Source organism: Tympanuchus pallidicinctus, unplaced genomic scaffold, assembly GCF_026119805.1.
Source record: "Tympanuchus pallidicinctus isolate F22 unplaced genomic scaffold, pur_lepc_1.0 scaffold1, whole genome shotgun sequence".
Classification (NCBI taxonomy): domain Eukaryota; kingdom Metazoa; phylum Chordata; class Aves; order Galliformes; family Phasianidae; genus Tympanuchus; species Tympanuchus pallidicinctus.
In genome coordinates this window covers 59956091-59977859 of record NW_026294618.1, presented here as the reverse complement: position 1 = coordinate 59977859, position 21769 = coordinate 59956091, and the positions used below count along the sequence as shown (strand labels likewise).

General features: G+C 39.1%; 1 protein-coding gene across 3 annotated transcripts in view; it reads right to left on the bottom strand.

Annotated features, from left to right (window-relative positions):
- Window positions 1–21769, bottom strand: part of CNKSR3 (CNKSR family member 3) — a 63543-nt gene that overhangs the window by 24410 nt on the left and 17364 nt on the right. The window contains exons 2-3 of one of the 3 annotated variants that reach the window (XM_052686941.1): window positions 12280–12310; window positions 8023–8186 (exon numbers count right to left, since the gene is read on the bottom strand). In XM_052686941.1, coding sequence (XP_052542901.1) covers window positions 8023–8186; window positions 12280–12295 — 180 coding nt within the window. In that variant the 5' untranslated portion in view covers window positions 12296–12310. Of the gene's footprint in view, window positions 1–8022; window positions 8187–12279; window positions 12311–18901; window positions 18920–21769 lie in introns of those variants that run through there. The other 2 variants (XM_052686949.1, XM_052686932.1) reach the window with 2 other exon arrangements.

Below are 21769 nucleotides of genomic sequence, written 5' to 3'. Positions count from 1 at the left end.
TTCAGTAGCCATGTTCCATGATTACAGCGTGCAGTTGTTTGCAGGTTTGAGGACTGCACTAACACTAAGTAATTAAATCCATTTTTACATGTTATATTTTCACTCAACAGCATCTTTATAAAAGCTTTTAAACCAAACAGGTGTGCAAGTTCCAGTGGTAACTCCAACTTTAAAAAAATCCATATGCAACCATATCACACTTAAGATTAATACAATTGTTTTAAGCAACACATTGATTGTATCATTCCAAAGGTGTCAGAAATGCTACATTATAGCTGCTCTGAAGGCAATTCACTCTTTTTTAACAAAGATTTTCTTCATGCTGTCACTGCACAGGTAATGACCATTGAATAGCAATATACTACTGACTACCTTCTTGTTTTCTACTTATCCTACCTTGTGGTAGGCAATACTTAGTTCTTTTAGACTGAAGACTCATACCCCTCTTAAAAAAAAAAAAAAAAAAAAAACCCACCAACATGCCTGCTTTTCTCTATTCTGCTAACACAGATTCTTGTTACCAATCTCCATGTTCCACAATGTAGTCAGCTGTATCATTTTTTATCCCTTCCTCCTCAAACAACTAAGCCAGCTACAGCCAACGTTAACTTCATTCAACTCCAAGTTTCAAGGAATTCCCAACTCCATTTCAGACCACAGCATTGCCCAGGCTGGCACAGAGCTCTGGAACTCTCATTCCAACCTCCTGCCCACAACAGCCTCAGCTGTGAGCTCACCCCAGGTTGTTATGAGTTTTATCCAATCAAGTCTTTAAAATCTCAAAGATCTAAACTTTCTGGAAAAACTGATCCACTGCCTGATTGCCCTGACCAACCTGGTTGCCCTCCACTGACCTGCTTTAGTATTGTCAGTATCTTCCCCATTCTTGGAGGTATAGGAGGAATAGGCAGACTAATGAGTGACAAGTAATGGGTGATCACTCTTCTGCAAATCCTGCCCGTGCTCTCAGGATGCTGCTGACCTTCTTGTTGCTAGGACACACTGCTGGCTTATGGCCCCATTCTTACCACAAAGAAAGGCCCATAATACAAGCTGGAGTGCTTTAGAAAGTTAAGTGATTAAACAAAATCTTTGCTCAAAAGTAAGTCTGTGCAAGGAGAGGTTTGAACTAAATTACCTTTAAAATACTTATACCTTGTACATAACTTGAACTCATTGGGATGTCATCCATATACCCTCCTCCCTTCCCTCAGGGCCCTTGGCAAGGAAGTACTCCCGCACAGGAGCAGGGGTCAAGAGGATACATCCAATAAAACAAACAAAACCAAAACGCTGTTACAACAGCAGAGGATATCCTTAAATTTTTCAGGATCACAGACTGGGAAAGATACAGATTAATAAACAATGTTCAAATACTTGCTTACTACCATATGTAAACTTACCACCTTTTAATTTTAACAAAAGACGCAAGAATATCATTCAGATTCACTTCTTACTTCTTACAGTCTTTTTTTTTTTTTTTTTCCCCTCCTCTGTTACAGGACATTGCAAATTACTTTATTTTTGGAGGAATACTTTCTCACCAAAAAGTTTAGCCAGCCATACATTCTTTTGGCCACACAAACTTGAAAGTAGCTATGTGCCAAAATTTTCCCCCTTGAACAGAGGAATTAAAGGATGCTGGCCTCCCTCCTTCCACAAGTAGACAGAAAATACAACTTCTCTTTTTTTTTTTTTTTTTTCTCCCCTGTAGAGTAGTAAAACAAACTAATCAGACAACTTAACTCTGAGAGAGTCTTTGTACATTTAAGTATCTCCAAAATTCTTTCAGTCACTCAGGTGAAGAAGTTGTGCTGTTTTGTAAATGTATGTGATTAGAGATGGCCCCAGCACTTAACAGTATACTTGATGGTATATCAGATTCGATTTCATCTTTGTTCTAAAATATTTATGCTCTCCTTATCATACCTGTTTCATCTTATTTACACAGTGGGTCAGCTCAGCGTGACTTTTCCAGTCCAGTTAGTTTTTAAAAGAACTCCATCAAATAGATCTCAATTTCAAGGTGGACTTCAGCAACACAGGCTTTGTATCTGGAGATACAGAGCCTCCACCTTATGACTACAGCTGGTCTGCTCAGCAGTCTCAGGAGTACACCATGGCCAAACTGTTCAGTTGCTGCACTCAGCCTTTCTACAGCTTCTTCCAGAGATATTACAGAGGGCAACTGAGATATCTATGACACCAGTTTATGCTTTAGGAAATGTCCTGGCTAAGAACTACGTCTACTCAGCACAACAGTGAGCATTATAGCTCATCAATACAGGATATCAAATTCTTCAATTTCAGATTTGCCCTGAGGAATGAACATTTCAAGAACAAAGGGGTCATCACAACTCAAACCATCTCTATTCCACAGGCATCCTGACCTGTTTTCTCTAACACACAGAAAACATTATGCTCCTTCATCAGATACAGATTTGCCATTGTGCACATTTTTCTTTCACTGACAAAGTGAGAAAACAACCAGTGATTAAAAAAAATGTATGTGCTCTGGCTGTGATGCTGTCCAGGCTGACACTATCTTGACCAATCCACAAATAACCAGCTATTTCTTCTTCATCTGCAGTGTCACTCTTGCATGTCAAGTCTGTCAAAGTGTTGCTTTGCAGCAAACCACTTGAAAAAAAAATATGCCCTCCTTTATTGTATTGTGTTCTGAGCTGGTTTAGCTCCCTGAAGTGCCTCACCTCATCATCAGTTGACTGCAAGCAGAAAGGATGCTAATCAAAGAAAGAAAAAGGGGGGGAGGGGAGGGGAGGTGGCAGCTGACTTAAACTAATTTTTATTGTCATGGACCTGAAGCCTTAATTCAGGACAGATAGGAATGCTGATATTATGGCAGTACACCAACAGCCTACAAGCCTTCACAACAACACACAACTGACACGTAAAACTCACTCTTTTCTGAAGCATTCTACATTAACAGGTTATAATATTTAAAATATTATTATTTAAGTAAACAAAAGGTTTCAGATGTTGCTCATGAGCCACAGAAGGTTATATTTTAAATCGAGAGTGGCAGGAAAATATCAAAGTTACTCTCATCAAAACAGGAGCTGAAGCCAGCGGTCAAGAGCACCTTATGTCAAACATTCCCAGCCTGTTACTCATTAACCTGGGCAGCCACACATGGGGCTATGGCAAGAGAGAGCATGCACAGGTGCACAAGAGAGCTTGTGGACAAGAGCGTGCTCTTTCCAAACCCCATTATATTTAATGAGAAATAGTACACTGACCAAACAGTTGCTCAAGGTTGAAGCACTAGAATAAAAGAAAAAATAAAGTGTGGTTAACCAAAGTCAAAAGAGCACTGCAGTCATGTCCCAGCTGACCTGGGCTGATATAGAGCCCTGCTGTTGCCAATGGACACCTTCCCTTTCATAGCCATCTTCAAATGCTGCAGTGCAAAGAGCTAGATTTTCTGTCTGATCCAGCTAAAAACTAGCTCAAGAAAAAAGTGGATAAAAATAGGCTGAACGCCTGTCCAATAGCTTATACAGTGGGCTGTATGCATACATAAACACTGGATGTAACACAAGGTACTGTCACTGTCCTTTATTTCTACTCTCCCTTTTAATAAAAACATTTCCTAAAGAATCCTCTGGAGTTTGAAACTTCCTCATAAAAATTTGAGACCTCTAGAAAATTGAAATCTTATGAAATGATGCATAGGTGTGGTACTTTTGATAAGGAACAGCCACAAAAGTCTAAGACATCAGGTATGTAAACTATCAAGCTTGGGATTTAAAAGTCATTTTAGCAAATGACCTTTTACAGAGATGACAACAGTACAAATAAAATGCAAGAGTTACTTGGTAGGATAACCTCGTGGTATGAGGTTATATGTTGCTGCATTGCTAATGTGCTGGCATTATTACCAGTGGTATTATTAAAAAGTACAAAGCTAAGGAAAAAAAAAAAGTATGTTCTGGTATGCTTTTGGTAGTTATATTTTTGTTATGTTCTGTTTTTTAATTAATTAAAATCAACATCTTCATTCAATCTTCATTCTAATCTCAAGAAAAAAAAAAAGTTTGGAAGCGAAAAAATTAGCTCCTATAATACAATGTAGTTAAGGATCCAGAAATCTAATCCAAAAAACATGACATTAATAGTCATTCTATTTGCATATAATTTCCTGTTAATGTTTGCATTATTTTATGTTTATTAAGCCCAAACATGCAAGGCAACTCATCAGGGAACAGTGAGTAAACATTCAGTTTCATCAACATTCTTTTTTGTCCCACTTATTCAAATGGATTGAGAAAGCTTATTTTCCAGGATTCTTATCCCTCCTTTTGTGGTTTTGCACGAGTTTAAAAAAGCATATTTATGTATATTTGTTCTTTTTCCACCAAACAGTTCAATCAACAAAAATATCTTCCACCCATCCCTTTCCTCACTCAAGCAAATACTGTCACCACAAAAAGATGGAGGCATTCATGCTGATGCGGTTTGGTTTCCCCCTCTGGAAAGTTCAATTCTTTTTATATGTTCTCTAAATTCCTTACATGAATCTTTAAATAGGTCTTCAACATCTGTTCAGAAAAATCTTACTGCACCAACTCAAATGCAACAGAAACGCGTGCTCACAAGAAACCTTTACTTCTTATCCCTGACCACACTCTTTCCTGCTGCCTCTTCAGTATCAGCTCTGTGGCATATGTTGCTGCTAAGGAAAGATTAGGAAACGTTGTCTAAAAACTGAAGTAGTTGAGAAAGATTTGTTGGGTTCTTTTTGTTTTCTCTTTTTTTTTTGTTGTTGTTTTTGTTTGGTTTTGGTTTTTTTGTTTTGGTTTGGTTTTTTTGCTATGTTGCAGCAGTAAACATCAAAACTTGCAGACATCTACAGCTTGGCAGGGTAGAATTCACACATGGGGCTTTATCCCTATAAAATCTAAGTGTATTGGTATACTTCCTCAAGTGACCCACTACCTTTTTTACTATTTTTTCCCCCATCAACCTAACGAGTTTTGGAAAAGGTGAATGCTTGAGAAGGATTACCATAGGAGAAAGATGTTCCAAAGACAGCTACTTCACTGCCTTTGGAGTCTCAAGTGCTATTGCAGTGTAAGGAAACCAAACCTCCAATCTGCAAAAGTGGCTGGGAACTAGACAAAAAAAGATATTGCCATTCAGAGGGATCTCAACAGACTCAAAAGGTGGGCCTGGGTGAACCTAATGAGGTTCAACACAGCAGTGCAAGGTTTTGCATTTGGGCTGGAGGAATCCCACGCATATATATGGACTGGAAGGAGCAGTCCTTGAGAGCAGCCCTGTGGAGAAGGACCTGGGGGGGTGCTGATGGATGAAAATCTGAACATGAGCCAGCAGTGTGCTCTTGCAGCTTGGAAAGCAAATGGTATCCTGTGCTCCATCAGAAGAGGGGGGGCCAGCAGGGACAGGGAGGTGATTGTCCCCCTCTACTCTGCTCTTGTGAGGACCCATCTGCAGTACTGTGTCCAGGTCTGAAGCCCTCAGTACAAGAAAGACAGAGAGCTGTTGGAGAGGGTCCAGAGGAGAGCCACAAAGATGATCAGGGGACTAGAGCACCTCCTTTACAAAGACAGGCTGAGGGAGCTGGGCTTGCTCAGCCTGGAGAAAAGAAGGCTGTGGGGTGACCTCATTGCAGCCTTTCAGTATCTAAAGGGAGCCTACAAACAGGAGGGGAGTCAAGTCTTTGAAAGGGTTGATAGCTGCAGGACAAGGGGAAATGGTTTTAAGTTGAGGGAGGGGAGATTTAGGTTGGATGTCAAGGGGAAATTCTTTACAGAGAGAGTGGTGAGGTGCTGGAACAGGCTGCCCAGAGAGGCTGTGGATGCCCCATCCTTGGAGGTGTTCAAGGCCAGATTGGATGGGGCCCTGGGCAGCCTGGTCTAGTATTAAATGGGGAGGTTGGTGGCCCTGCATGTGGTGGGTGGGTTGGAGATTCACGATCCTTGAGGTCCCTTCCAACCTGGGCAACTCTTTGATTCTGTGAAGGTAAATTTTTCTTGGGAAGAACAGAACTGAGTAATATCTGAAACACCCACAAGGCTTCTACCTATCACCAGAACTGACAACAACTGAAGTCCTACCTCAGGCTGGCCCAGTCAATGCTACATATCCACAGAATAAACCAAAAGCATGGCGAAAAGAAGAAAAGCTAAGTTCCTGAGTGCCTTTGGCTCTAATGAAAGTTCACAAAAACTGGGGAAATGTCACCACACACACACACACACACACACACACACACACACACACACACACACAAAAATTTAAAGTCATATTTATATCCCCAACCTACTTTCAAACTAATTACTTTCCAGTAATACTAGTGGAATAGAGAAACCTCTGTTCTCTCAAACAGAAAGAGAAGAGACAGCAACAGTAAAAAAAATTTTGCGCTTCTGGAATTAAAAAAAAATTGTCTGTCTCTAGAATTCAAGACACATTGTCTCTTTGGAACAAAGATCAACACTGATTTTCTACCATAATCCCAAACACTGAAGGGAAAGGATATGTAGAAAGTGACAAAGGGCACAGCTTAAATACAGAAATTCTTCCTCCTCTTCTTAAAAAGGAAACAAGGATATTTCAGCTACAATATGTAAACTCTGTCTAATGCATTAACTTGAATTGCATTTCACAAAGGATTTCCAGAAATGAGACCAAGGTCAAAACTTTTGTCTACTAAGGAAATTAGAAGGAAATTGTAGGAGATAAAACACAGCTTTAGGTTCTGGCAGTTATCCAGCTTTGTTCATTTTATTCTAATATTTTAAGAAGAAAGAAGAAAAAAAAATGCCTTTGAGGGCTGCCACATCCATTATATCAGTCAGGACTGTACGTAGTACACTTAGTAATTCACCAGACTCCTTCACTTGCCTGACAGATTATCCCTTGACACATGAATCACATGCATGCTAACTCAGTACCACTATTACAGCTTTCTTTTAAATGTTAAAAAAAAATAAACAAGAAACTAACAAACAAACAAACAAACAAACAAACCCTGCTTATCAAATATTGAAAAGAAAATAAAAGTTTCAGTAAACATAAGAACAACTCTTTGGGAATTGTTTCAGTCCCTGCACAGTTGTTTTATTAAACATACTTCCTTCAATATATACTATGTAATGTCTTTGTGGTTATGAATAGAAACGACACCCACAGCACCTTCCTGCTGCACATAAAGCACGTGTCACTCAGGCAATAAAGACTCCATTTTTAGAAGAACACGCTCTTTGCTGCAAGATGCGCCTGACAAACAGAGGGCAGGCCAGTACTGGCCAAGGAATCACAGGGCAGCCTCTGCCACCCCTCCAGCTGATGTCATTGTATATAATATCTCTGGCACTCAAGCACTGCACTACATCAAATACATTTTCAAGACTATGTCCAAACTACAGCTTTTAAATAATTCCTGCAGCAGTGACATGGCATAGCAAAACAATCTGAAATATATTTATTCATTTCAGAGTATGTTTGTTCTAAAAGCATCCGCACAGTAATATATGAGGGGTAATACGAAGGAACAGCTTATGTTCCAAATCCAGTAAGTTGAACTCACACAGTTACTTAGTAATCAAAACATCCCTTACTTCAAGAGCACTTATTTCACTTTGTATGTGGACTACAAGATCTTGTCCTATTCTCATTTCAGCTGATGTGAGAAATCACTAATCGCTGTCATTTCAACAGCATGTGTTCTGTCTGCTAAAACAAATTCACCCTACTCAACAGTAATTTTAATCACAGTTCACTACCAGAAGCCACAAGATCTCACAATGCTACTCAGCCAACACTTCTCTTCAGAAATGCAACTAAATCAGCATTTCCACTTATCAGAGAAAAGTCAGAGCTATAACACAAAGCCTGCAAGAACTAAACTTACTGCTTTCTTTTGCCGTAACGTCTAACAGTGTGGAAGGCATTATGATTTCATTAGGCTTGCTTTACATATTCAACAAGAAAAGCATTTAAAGAAATTCTTTGTCTGTTCACCACTTCACTAACCAGTGCACACAGGAGATCCACAGCTTCTAAAACCAGTTCCTGGTGTCCAATCCGTGTGATACCCATATCTTCAAGATCCTGGTGAGAAATCTGTAACAACTGCTCACCATTTATCTTCTCCCGTTCAAATTTGTGGACATACTGCTGCAGGCAATCATCCAGGCCTAACAAAGCACAACAGAAAGAGAGAAGGGGACATAATTACAATTTCTGTGTTTTGCTTCCCGTCCCCACATCATTAAAAAAAAAATAGACAAATGGAATAGCAGACAATATATAGTGTCAAATTATCAAAGAAACTTGCAGTGAAATCAAGGATTCAAAGTTGTTCCAAAAGGGTGCAGAGATGGAGTATGCAGATTTTAAGGACCTTGGGGTTACCTGAGTCAATACATAACCTGTTTACTCTTCATGGATCAAGGTAACAAGGTAAGGATGTCTCGCTGGTGTCAGCACAAGCAAAGCTACCAAGAGACATGTGCAGATTCAGCCCTTAACGTAATCCTAACCATGAAGAAAAGCACTGATAAAAAATAGTCAACCAAAAAAAGATAAATACAAGGCAAGAAAGAAAACCAAGAACTTGCCCAATGCCAGCTAAACAAACAAACAGAACAAAAATTCACAGTCCCTCATCCACTTCTAAATAAAACAGCTGAATGATGAGAGGGAAATGGAACAAAAAAAAGGCAAAGCAACCAACCTGACGTTAGCCTCAAGTCTCACTACTTGCTTGATTCATGAGCCCCTACAGTTTCCTGAATCAATCACTCTTTCCTCCCCCTTAAGTAAGCTGTAAGTTAACAGCACACATCAATAAGAAATTTAATTTTATTTTTGTAGCTACAAAGTATTTTTAAAACAGTTAAGAGCATTTTATCTGTCACAACAATATCCTCGCTTTAAATTATGATTGTATGATCCTGTTTTCTCTGCAGTACCTCCATAGTACCTCTTTCCCTCTTCTGTTGGTTAAACTGATTAGAAAAAGGATTTGTCTTCCATTTAACTCAATTGTATATGTTAAATCTGTTTTCTCGTATATAGTGCTTGTTTTGACTGTTCTTAAAGATTTTGTGTACAGCAGTCTAGGGAAAAACATTTGGGTGGCTGTGTTATTTTAAAGACAAAGTACTACTCTGATCCAACATATTAACAGGAGCTAAAGGAATAGATCCAATGTTTGTTTGGTAGAAATGTATCATGCTGACAATAGTTGACACAAACAAGATTCAGATTACACACTTGACATCTATTTTGTAGCATCTACAATAACTATGTAGGTTCACCAATCAGTTTTAAAAAACTGAACTTTTAACTGTAAAAAAGATGTTTATCCACTGAGTTGGATGAAGAGGAAGACATGGAGAGGGACTGCTGAAGATGAGAAACACTGATAGCGCTCTGAACTGCAAAGAAACGAGACAGGAGACAAGAACTCAGTTCAACCCATCAGGGTGCAGTAGCAGCCTGGAGAGCAAGCACCCCAGTGCATGCCAAGAAAGCAGCCAAGACAAACCACACAGGGGCCCAAGGGCCTACATCTAACAAGTTTGCTTCCTAGGGGCAGGACAAGCCATTACTACCCTACACTCTCTGCTCACAGAAGATCAGAACTCTCATTGGCGCCCACTTTAGCACACATCACTTGCCTTTATAACACTCACCAAGAAATTAATAAGGACGGACAGCCTGGCATTTAACAGTAACCCCTTTATATGTCTCATGCAAGCTTAACTATTGCAACACATCAAAATCTGGCTGGACAGGCTTGACTCCTCCACGTGCAGAGCTACTGGTGGCTACAGCTTGAATTTTAAGCGTAATTATGAATGTGAGATCCTGCATGCAAGATGAGCGCAGTCTCCCAGAGCTACAGTTGTGCAGGGCGCACTCTCTCTTTCCATCTGTCTTGGCAAGGCCTCATAAATCCTGAAAATTGAGCCCAGCGTTCCGTTTCCCACAGGCACCAATTTCTCCCTTAGGCTACACAAACTCTTTTCCCAGGAAAAATAATAAAACGATCTAGCCTTCATTGTTTAACAATTTATTTTTTTAAAGCAAATTCTCAACTAAGGCTGACACACTGAGCACATGTTTGGCATTCCCAATTTTTAATGCTGTCTTGCAGACCACTGTTTCCCATCATTTGCCATTGAAAGCCAATAGTTCCCATTACATATTGCACAAACACCTAGAATAAAATGCTAGTTAGCATGCAATGAAATTTTTACTTTTCAAGTTTCTTGGACACGCTGTTGCTTTTGCTTCTAGTCTTTGTGTGTGTCGACTCAATGTTCTGTGCTAAAATATGAGACTTAAAAAAAAAAAAATAAATGTACATAACCCCCAAGGAATACAGCTATGTCTTTCAACTTATCTCTGGGGCTTTTTTTTTTTTTCTTTTTTTTTTTCTTTCTTTTTTTTTTTTTTTTAATTCATACTTGTTTGTTCTTGAAGGTCTATTACAACTTAGATAAACACAATACTTTTGTGATCACACAACATAATTATTTTGTAAAGTAAAATACTTTTTAAAATCATTATAATGTTAATTCAAAGCAGTCAATACAGGGGCACAGCTGCTCAGACAAATGCATTTAGATTAAGTGGTCAAAACTATAAAAAACAGAAAGTGAAGACAAACCCACAGTTATGGCAGGCTTTCACTAATGGTTTAAGATGAGCTTTCTAATATAAGCCTTATTACTTTTTCTAAGAAGCATGTGGAAAAGTCTTTAACAATTTAATTGGGATTGCAACCACATTTATGGCATATTGTTTAATTTTCCATCATATCAATGAAATATTTAAATACGCAAACAACAATAATAAAAAAAAAACCCTTATTCTCCTAAGAAAGAAAGGAAAATAGAGGAAAAACATCTCAAATCCATTCAACAAAATTAACTAAATAATAATACTTAAGTTTAAAAGTCAGCATTGAAATGCAAACCTAAACACACTTCTTATTTCTCCCTTCTTCCAAACATCTTAGTTCTTTCCTTGTATTTTCTTTGTTTTTCAGCACCTAACGTAGATTGAATATGGCCTGCTAACAAAGTCTAGATATCTTAAAGAAACTTAAATTAATTAAAAGCTCTAGAAGAAGCCTACATCACTCAGAATGATGCATTTTCAATAGGTAGCTCGTTACAGTGACATCCAAGTTGCACAGGATGTTTCTACCTTCTTAAATGGACAGAATATCCTGGTTACAGGTTATACAGACAAGACAAACAAAACATGCTCTAAGTCAAGCTGCTTTGCATCTGTTACAATTTACAACAGAGTAACAGTCAGACTTATTTTCTCAATTATTCTGTTCTCAATAAGTTGCTGAGAAATAAATTTAGCAATAAATTTTTCACTGATTTAAATTCAAACATATCACAATAAATCATGGCAACATTAGCAGGCTCAGGCAAGAAAATAGTTTCTAGTACTTATTTCTTTAAAAATGCAATTAAGATTCTATTCTTGGAAAAGACATCTATGTTTATCTTTTTTACCCACTCAAGAGCCTTTCTGAAGTCTCCAACTATTCATTTGATGCTCTGCGTGTGTTTTAAAAGCACATCTCAACTGCACGTTGAAGAGAAATCTTTGTATTGTTTCACATGCATAAATGAAAACCATGCATGAAAGATCATTCCCATTTACATAACTACTACAGAATGAGGGAAAACAGAAATTGAAGTACCAATTGCAATGGTACCCAAGTTTTATCACATTACTAACTATGATTTTGATTTAAAAATAAAATAAAATAAAATATTATTTGTATTATAAAAAGACTTTGTGGAGCAGTAATATAATTTGCACAAAACTCCCTCCCAAGTTTTGGCAGGTGTAGAGATGTGCAATAGATCTTAAGAACTGTCTAGACTTTTCTGTCTAAAATAACCTTCCACAACTGTGCAGATCATTCTGAAAGATATTCGATACCTTGCATTCAAGCAAAAACACTAGAATGAATCTCACATTTACAGACTTGCACTGATAGCAATCTCACACTGTTTCCAAGATTAGAGAAAGTTATTTTGAATAAGAATTGAGAGTAAAAAATAACTTTGAGAGGGGTAAAAACAGGAGTTTGGATCCAAGCCATAACTATCAGCTTACTATTTGGAGAGAATTAACATTTCTATTGGTGATAGAAATCAACTGTTCAGCAGTAATACATCTGACTACCAAAATACTAGAGATTCTACCAGCACAGTCATCGAGTAATTTAATTTCATGTTTTTCACTCACCTGCTGTGCTGGACATTGGCAACTAATTTACCTACAACAAATGAATAAAATCAGTTAACTAACATATTACAGCCACAGGTTCAAGACCAGCTGACCCACCTCCCTCCATCCCGTTTTCCCATACTTTCTTCTCTTGTGAGGCTAGAGAGCCTATAGACTCAAACATGACTGTGGTGAAAAGAGGTGCAGACAGACCAGGAAAAGGAGTGAGAAAAAACTGGATTGTGACTGGGATCATTGCTTTAGAATATATTTTAAGGATAACTCAAAATGTCCAACTTGACAAAAGGAAGCAGGCAGAACACAAGTCATTCGAACAGAGAAAGGGCAAGACCTTCCCCTCCTCATAACACCATCATGGAAATTAACCACTCATCACCTCAGGGAAATAGAGGTTTATTAACATGTACCCAACCTCTTCTTCGCTGAGTAACTTTTTACTAAACTCACAGAAGCTGGTGTCTCATGGTAGCTACAGGGTTTAGCTGCACCTCTCAGCCCATCAAGGGGCTCTGGAGGACCTTAAAATGCAGCCAAGGAGGGACTGCCAAAATCATTTTGCCTCACTGCCTCAAAAACACACACATTTTAGAGTCATAAGAGTTTGACCATACCCACTTAAAAAGTCACTCTAGTTCATTCTAGTTCTCCTTCCAAGGTCTTCTTAGTTGCACATTTTAATCTCAAAAGAATCCTTGCACACACACACAAATCCATTCCCTCCAGTTTTGAAAGGCCATCAATTATGTAAGAGTCTTTGACATATACCATTATATCATCATTTATATGCCATATCTCTTTATAACTCATTGCAATAGCTTCCTCTCTTTAACTATTTCCAGGATTCAAATTTATTAAAGAAAAAGTAGGATGGAATCAAGGCAGGAAATGAACATTTAAATAAGGAATGTGTTAGTTCATCACAAGCAGGGGAACCATCACCTGAGAAAGCAGATGAAATGAAAGAAAAATTCTGCAAGACAGCTGAGAAAAGCTAGAGCTCAGAAGAACAGGTAAGAGTGAAGAACAAATTTAAAAGAAAGTTTCAAGAGAAGGAAAATAGACTTAACACATCATCTTCTAGAATGTGGGAACACTGTCCCACTCTATCATGGATGCCATTCTCTTCCTACAGCATAATGGACTAACAGACCAGTGATCACAGAAAAGACCTACAAGATCACCCAGTCCAACCATCCACCTATCACCAATAGTTGAAGGACATGGTTTAGTGAGAACACAACGTCCAACCGTTCCTCCAGGGTCAGTGACTCCACCACCTCCATGGGCAGCCCATTCCAGTGCCTGAATACTCTTCCAGAGAAGTAATATTTCCTAGAGTCCAGCCTGAATCTCCCCTGGCACAGCTTGAAGCCATTCCCTCTAGTCCTGTCACTGTTACACGAGAGGAAGCCAACCGCCAGCTCACTACAACCTCCCTTCAGGTAGTTATGGAGAGCAATGAGGTCTCCCCTGAGCCTCCTCTTCTCCAGACTAAACAATCCCAGCTCCTTCAGCCGCTCCTCATAAGCCCTGTGCTCCAGACCACTCACCAGTTTTGTTGCCCTTCTTTGAACCCGCTCCAGGGCCTAAATGTCTTTCTTGCAACAAGGGGCAAGAAAGCGATGACTTCAACAAGGAATTCAAGGTCCAATAATGTAATAAAAGATAACTCTGAAGCAATCAATAGAAACCTAGCTTGGTAATAAATTGAGCTCTAAGTAAGAACTGATTTCTAGCACATATATCTCTGAATGTTTCTCTGCTATGACTTAAAGCATTTATTTGTCTCTAAGTTTACAAAACAAAAGTCTAGTTATCATTTTGTGTGAGCCACTTACAGGGGACAGACGCCAAAGACCTCATATTGTCAAGAATAAAAAACTTGAATTACTGTCTAGTGTACAAAAATAAAACCTCATCTTCTTTCAATTTTTAATCTAAAGAGTTCCACAGTCACTCACAGCACCATCACCATCTAGTGCATCAATGGCTTGGAAGTGTGCGGGGGAAAACCAGAACTGAATAACAACAGGTTCTCATCATCAGCATCACTTATCCAGCACAAAACAACTCATTTATAAAGTAAGTTCTCCTCACATAGTCAATTGAAAGTATTTCTTCTACCTTTCTGTTATCACCTGCATCTTAACTAAGCAGACATGCCTGTTGCCTCACCAGGAGTTAGGTCTAGCTTTGCTGAACACAGACATAACCTGGAACTGCAACAATAGCTTCAAAGCTTCCTGTCTTCCTCGCTCTGTTGAACAGGGATGGAACCAGTTGAATTGCTAGCCTCTCCTCACCAGCAGGGATGCAAAGGGCAACTCCCTCACAAAGGTGACACCAGGACAGAGAGAAGGGCAACACCTCCAGCTTTGATAATGAATGCTCTACTGTCCCTTCTGTAATCCCCCATGACTGACAGTCGCACAAAAACACTTCTGCAGCATGTTGGTTTTTTTCAGCATTTCTGGCTAATGCATTTTCTCTGCAAAAATACATTACTTAGATGTGTTCAAAATACCTTAAAATAAAATATTTCATTCAATTCAAATCCATCCACAAACCCCTTCGCATCTCTCAAATTCAAACCTGAAAGCTTTGCCATTTAATAAGAGAACCAGGGAAAAAAATGGAGTTGTAAACCATCCTTACGTGGAAGGGCTACAGAGACCACTTTTAAGCCTTAGTCATTCCAATGCAGGCAATCTTGGAAAACACAGTAGGAGGCCTATCAACACTATTTGCAGTCCTCTCTACAAAATCAATGACTGAAACCATTCCAATGGGCACTGTTATCATGCTCCAGACTGGACATGGAAGGGTAACTACAACTTCAACACTTCACAGGATAAATCACAATAGGAAACACTAAGGAAGAGTGAAAAGTCTTTGTCCACACACTTGCTTCACTAGCAAGTTTACAAAGCAAGACATCTCTTAAAAAAAAAAAAAAAAAAAGCCAGTGCTACCTTCTTAAGATTTCCCTCACAAAGTATTTTCAGGAAACTAAGCAAATGTGAGTAAGACCAGAGTCTTTAAAAAAAAGAACAGACACAAGACCTATAAAACTACAAGTGACAGAATAACAGAAAGAGACCCAACTTTCAATGCAGGAATTAGGGAGAGCAAATGAAGCTAATATATAACAGGTCCAAACAAGCAATGAACAGTGACTCCTCACACAACACTATGCAGCGAATGATCAAAATCCATTGGAGCTCAGGGGAAGGTGAGCAGGCTTGTTAAAGAAAATGTCACAGAAGTCTCATCGGACTCCAAGGACAAAATGAAATGGCTGAAGACCATAGGGAACCTACTGAAAGGAACACACAATATTGTCTTCTGTGCAATCCTCCAAAACACATTCCTTCCTGGCAAAGGCACAGAATGGGGCATTCAGATAGATAGCACATGATACAGCACTTCTGTAACTGCACTACACACAGCACCAAACGTAAATAGCAGCTTCCTTTTAATTACTTCCACCCAAAGACTTAACAGAACTGCTACCTCTTCTCTCTTCAAAGCTAGTATTCATGTTAGTATAATAGCAGCACAAAATTTCTCAAACATCTTTATTTTCATTTTTTAAGTCTTAAGTGATATTAAGACATATGCCACATCAAATCGCACAGCTGTTCTCATAGGATGTAGTTCAACTGGAGACACGAACAGCAAGCAGGAAATTGCAAGAGTGAATTAATTCAGAAATCGATCTTGAGTTGAAAATGAGTGAACTGATAGCAAGAATGCAAAAATTTGACATAAGTAGGTGGGAGCATACAAGAAACTAAGGTGAAGGCAATTCTGCAGTAGTTAACAACTCCAAAAGTGTAGAACTTCAAGCAGAGCTTGCTATCTTTTTCATGACTCTCCTTAAAAAGAAAAGTCTTGAAAAAACAGACTTAGAGGAGAGGAAAAAAAAAAATAAAGTGTTATTTCTCCTATTTTCTATTGAGATTTTCTTATTACAACACAGCTTTAAGGTTATAAATTAAAGACAATTAAAATATAATGCTACAAAAATTGAACAGTGAATTGTGCTGGTATGTCAGATTTCTTAAAAAAATAAAAATAAAAATAAAAATCAGATAAATACAGGTTTAACCAGAAAAATCTCTCTATACAAGAGATAAAAGCAACATAAGCCAATCATGTCATACTTCAACATACTTAAAAAAAAAAAAAATCACAATGCCTCAGAGTGAGAAAATACAGGCCTTTTCCGTTCAGCAAGCTATTCCCTCTAGACATGAATTAGACAATACCAAGAAAAAAAAAATAAAAATCTGAAGTCTACTGCTTTTTACCCCCAACAATTTGAAGGCAGATGGGGTCAGAATACACATACAGTTAAGTTTTTCAGCAGCAAAGCTGGACTGAAGACATGTATGCAGCTGTTGGTCCTTATTGCATACACTAGGCCACAGCCTCATCATGTTTTACTGGCATCACACTAGCTCATCTGAGTGACCTTCCTGAGGTTATGCAACTAGATTCACCTCTCAATATTAGGCCGTTAAGTACTGTTGGGCCTCTAAGGTTGAAACTTTGGCTCAAGTGAGAAGAAAAAGGAAGGGATCAGAGACACTCTTGTCAAGGATTTACCATTTGGCCCCAGGCAGCCAGGCTCTACAGCAGTGTAACAGCAAATGCTCATCTTGAAGAACCAGGAAGGAAGAATAGGAACAACACATTCAGACCTCAAACAGCTGGCAGCATCTCAGCTCTAACTCTTCATTAATCCCAGCCACCACCAGAACAGTACTGTTGACCAGAGAAAGTTGGAAGACGGATGAACAAAAAAAAGAAGAAAAGCATGATGAACATCATATTTTCCTGCTCATTTTGGTGTATGTTCTCTGCCTACACCGCCGTTTTGTGACTGCAATGTTACTTGCGATGCATACAATGTATCTCATGTCTCGATCTTCCTTTTTAAGGATGAACTACATCACTTACTGACCAGCTACATTTGGCAAAAGCATTCTTTCTATGCTGTAACAGATTTTGTTTGGCAAACTACTTAAGTGAGATGAAAGCAGAGCTTACCCATATGTTCTCTGCAGATAGCCCTGGCACTCTACGTTTCAACAAAATATGCTATGAAAGTCAACATTCAGCAGTTGCATGGAAAACATATTAAAACGGAGCACACACGTGCCCTTGATAGACAAACCCAAATAGTTTCTGAGCCAATACCACAAGTTGTCTTCAGGGACATTGCTGACAACATCCTCCCTGACTTCATAGTAAAAAGCAGTATCCTACCTGTGGCAAGACACAACTTGCATTCATTACCCCTGTACACACACACACACACACACACACACACACACACACTATGAGCAAGGCAAAAAACAAAACCCAAACAAAATGGCAGTATTCTGTAGCTGTAACCAGACACTTCTGGAGCTTTATTAAATAAGCATGTATTGCTCACGTAGCACCTAGACTACATACTGCTTTATAGTACTGTACATTCCAGACAGAAACAAGAAAACATTTCTCTGTCCAGTATACCAATGAATGCAAATGCATGTCTATTTGTCTGTTGGTTACGTTTAAATTAGCTGTAATTAAATTAGGTTTAGAATAGCTCTCAATTGTTACGGAAGCACTTCCACAAGTATCACCCATATTTTGTTGCTTTTTCCAAGTTTTTAGGATTACATCTGCCTGTCAACTTACCCATCCCCTCCTAAAAAGGGGTTTTAAGTCCACAAAGCTTAAATACAATGGCTCTGCATACTGTAGAAGATTACTGCACTAGCTAAAAATTCACACAATTGTTAGTAAAGAATATTTTTCCACCATTTTGAAGTCTCAACAGCAATCACATCCAGTGAACGTACCTTAATGTTTGTTACAATCCCAATAAAACTATTCTCCTTATACAGACATAATTAACAGTGCTAGCAAATATGGAGCCTTCAGTATGGTAAAAGAGTAGTCACTCAACATGGCCTTGAAGTCACATGCACACATTAGCAGAACAAAGAAAGATGACCCTCTGAGTGTCTGTACCAAGGGATACATGTGAGAGGGTTTTTTTGTTTTTTTTTTTTTAATCTAAAAATACTGTCAGATTCATCCTGCAATCTGGAAAATTCTTTCTATCCTATTTCGTTGCTTGCAACTGATGTCCATGACTAAATCAATGGGAATTACTTAACATGCATCAGCTGCTTCATTAATTCCACTCAAGCAACAAGTTCCAAGTACATCAAAATAAATGAAAGCATCTTAGAAGCTGTTGGTGACATAAAGCATTGTTCTTGAATACTGCATCAGAGATTTGGCAATGAAACGTTTACAGAAGTTTAAACATGGAGACTCTGTTTCACCTAGGGTTTGAAAAACCCAATTTTGGATATTCAGAACTTGCTTTCCAATACAGAGGCTCAAAGAACAACTGAGTCTTCCTCTATCAGGAAATAAAAGCAAGCAGTAGAATCAAAAGCAAGAAGTGGAGGAAAGTTGATGATTTTTCGACTCACATTTTTCTTCATATTAAGTACATATCAAAACATGCCAACCAACATATTTTAAAGTTACACTTAGACATGAATTTGCAGCTTCTTGCAGACTTGGTCCATTGCGCTCTTTCACTGACCTCTGCACACTCCTCCACACAGCACCAGGCTTTGTAGGTACCTATCCACTTCACCACATGCTCTCACCTGTACAGAATATTCAGAATGAGTACCTCAGAAATGAATCACCCCGTGAGCATTCCATAGCATTTGTCTCTTCTGCAACTAGGTGGCAACGTGAACTGAGGCAAGACACCAGCCACCACTCCAGCTTCAAGGTAGTCCAGCACCCTGACTCTCAGACACGAAGAAGACACTCTCGCCACAGAAACTCATTTCATTATTCAAAAGTCGTTTTTCACTAAATCAGTGCAATCACAACAAAATATATTTCCTAAGACTTTCCAATGCTTCCAACCATGCCAAATTTGTTTTCTCATTTTATTTTTATACCATTATTCTAACACACTTCATACAGGAGAACTTTTATCCAAAACAAGCCTTTAAATACTTTACCATCTCACTTACGGAAGTATAATTGCATTAAACTTAAAACACAGTCCCAGTGCTAGCAATAAAGTCACCCACATGATTACAAGAACCAGACTTTCTAAAATGGAAATAACTTACTTTCATTTTATTATTTCAATGAAATTTATATTGTAGCTTCACCCACTGCAGGATATGGAATCATTTAAGCCCTCAGAGGCAGAAGCTCAGGAAGAGGAGGAAATTATGGAATTAGGACAGTCATTCCATATGGCTGAAAATTGATTCTTTAATCCCAGTCTTCCCATCACTCATCCCACCCCTCTCCCCAGTGTCACAGAACCATACGAGCTGGGTTGAAAAGGATCTCAAAGATTACCCAGTTTCAACCCCTTTGCTGTGTGCAGGGTTGCCAGCCACTAGACCAGGCTGCCCAAAGCCACATCCAGCCTGGCCTTGAATGCCTCCAGGGATGGGGCATCCACAACCTCCTTGGGCAGCCTGTTCCAGTACGTCACCACCCTCATTCCCTTGTTTTGCATGTGCATAATGCCACCACATAGCTACCATAAAACCTTCAAAGTGACAAGGAATCTAACTAGAGGCGATGAGCAGTCGCATCAGGTGATCAGGCAGTGCTTGAGCATCTTCAGGGAGGTACACCAGAGCACCCGAGAGATGCTGCAAACAGCAGCTCTGTGTTGTAGAACAATACACACCACCATAAGACAAGTACACAGCGTGGCAGTAATTATTAAAGAGCAAGACAAAGATTTTGGGAAATACATAGGTGCCACTTGGAAGGAACCTGAGAGAGATGTCACAGATTTGGCACTATGGAATTCAGCACTTTAATGACTGGCGTGATGTCAGACTAAAGGCAGTGCATTCCGCAATATATCAGAGACTGTGAAGAGTACAGCATGGTGCGGGTCAGAAGGTAGTAGCACAGCTAACACTGTAACACGTGGCTCTGAAAGGTACAGCTGGTGATCCTATTTGCACTTCCTTATGTGCTGTGGCTGGGGGAAGGGAAGAAGATAGAGCAGATGGAGGAAGTTTGGAAGAAAGCTACAAAGAAGTCTGGAGCACCTCCCCTATAAGGACAGGCTGAGAGAGCTTGGACTTTTAAGACTGGAGAAGAGAAGGTTCCAAGGAGATCTTACAGTAGCCTTCCAAGTACCTAAAGAGGCTCTTCTGGAAAGCTGAGGAGGGTAGGTAGTTACAGGACAAGGCGAAACGGCTTTGAACTGGAAGAGAGTAGATTTAGACCAGATGTTACGAAGAAATTCTTTACTGTGAAGGTGGTGAGACACTGGGCCAGGCTGCCCAACGAGATGCAAATTCCCCCTCCCTGGAAACATTCAAAGCCAGGCTGGATGGCGCTCTGAGCAACCTGGTCTACTGGGAGGTGTCCCTGCCTATAGCAAGGGGTCTGGATCTAGACCATCTTAAAGGTCCCTTCCAACCCAAACAATTCTATGATTCTATGACACAAGATTTCTGCATTGCTGGTGCCTAACAGAACAAAAATGAAGCCCCTCCCAAATGACATCACTCACCATAGTGTGCCTTCAATATTTTATATCTGGGGATAAGTACACATGCTGCCTAAGCAGATCAAAGCCAGCTACACGTGCTCACATCAGTATCTCAGGTTGCTGGCTATACTGGTCTTTTTGTATGCAGATGTTACTTTCTGCATACTGTGGAATATAACCTGAAGTAAAACAATATTTTACTCCCTATCAAAGGGTGTGTCCTTCAGCAGATTGCTTCCCCTTTCAAAACATCTTGTTTCTGTTTACCAAGAAGCAGGTATATGAATTAAAACATTCCAAGAGGTAGTTGCCCTGGACTCTACTTTTCTGTCTCACCTTAATTTGCTATTATTATGCTTGAATATAATTCACAACCAAATTTCAAAATAATCTTCACAACATCTCCAGACATCAAAGTGCTCCCATACAATTTAGAGAGCCAGTCCCTTTATAAATTCCTATAATCTCAGTTGTAAATTGTATGCTGCTAGTCTTAATGGGCTAACATAGCATCAGCACCATCCCAACATGAGACTTCTCAAAATGTCAAAAATTCAAAGCTGTCTGAAAGAGAAAATGTTTCCTCTTCACAGGGAAAAAGAGTTAAATTAATAAAATAGAGCCACCTGTATTCCAACCTGTACCCCTTTTTGCCTACTAGCACTACAAAGCAATGCTTCCTCAGCTCATTACTGCCATGCAGTAATGATGGTATTGCTAATTTCACACGTACAGTAAATATACTCCTCATACAGAGTTTTTTCTATGCCACTATCCCTTCCCTTAAAAGAAAATAATAATGTTACTTTTGAAGTTACTAAAATGTTGGGTTTTTTTGTTTGTTTGTTTTTAATGTTAAATTTTCCAAACTGGGCTTGGTTTTCACGTAAAACAAGTTTATCAATAATCAATTTTCAC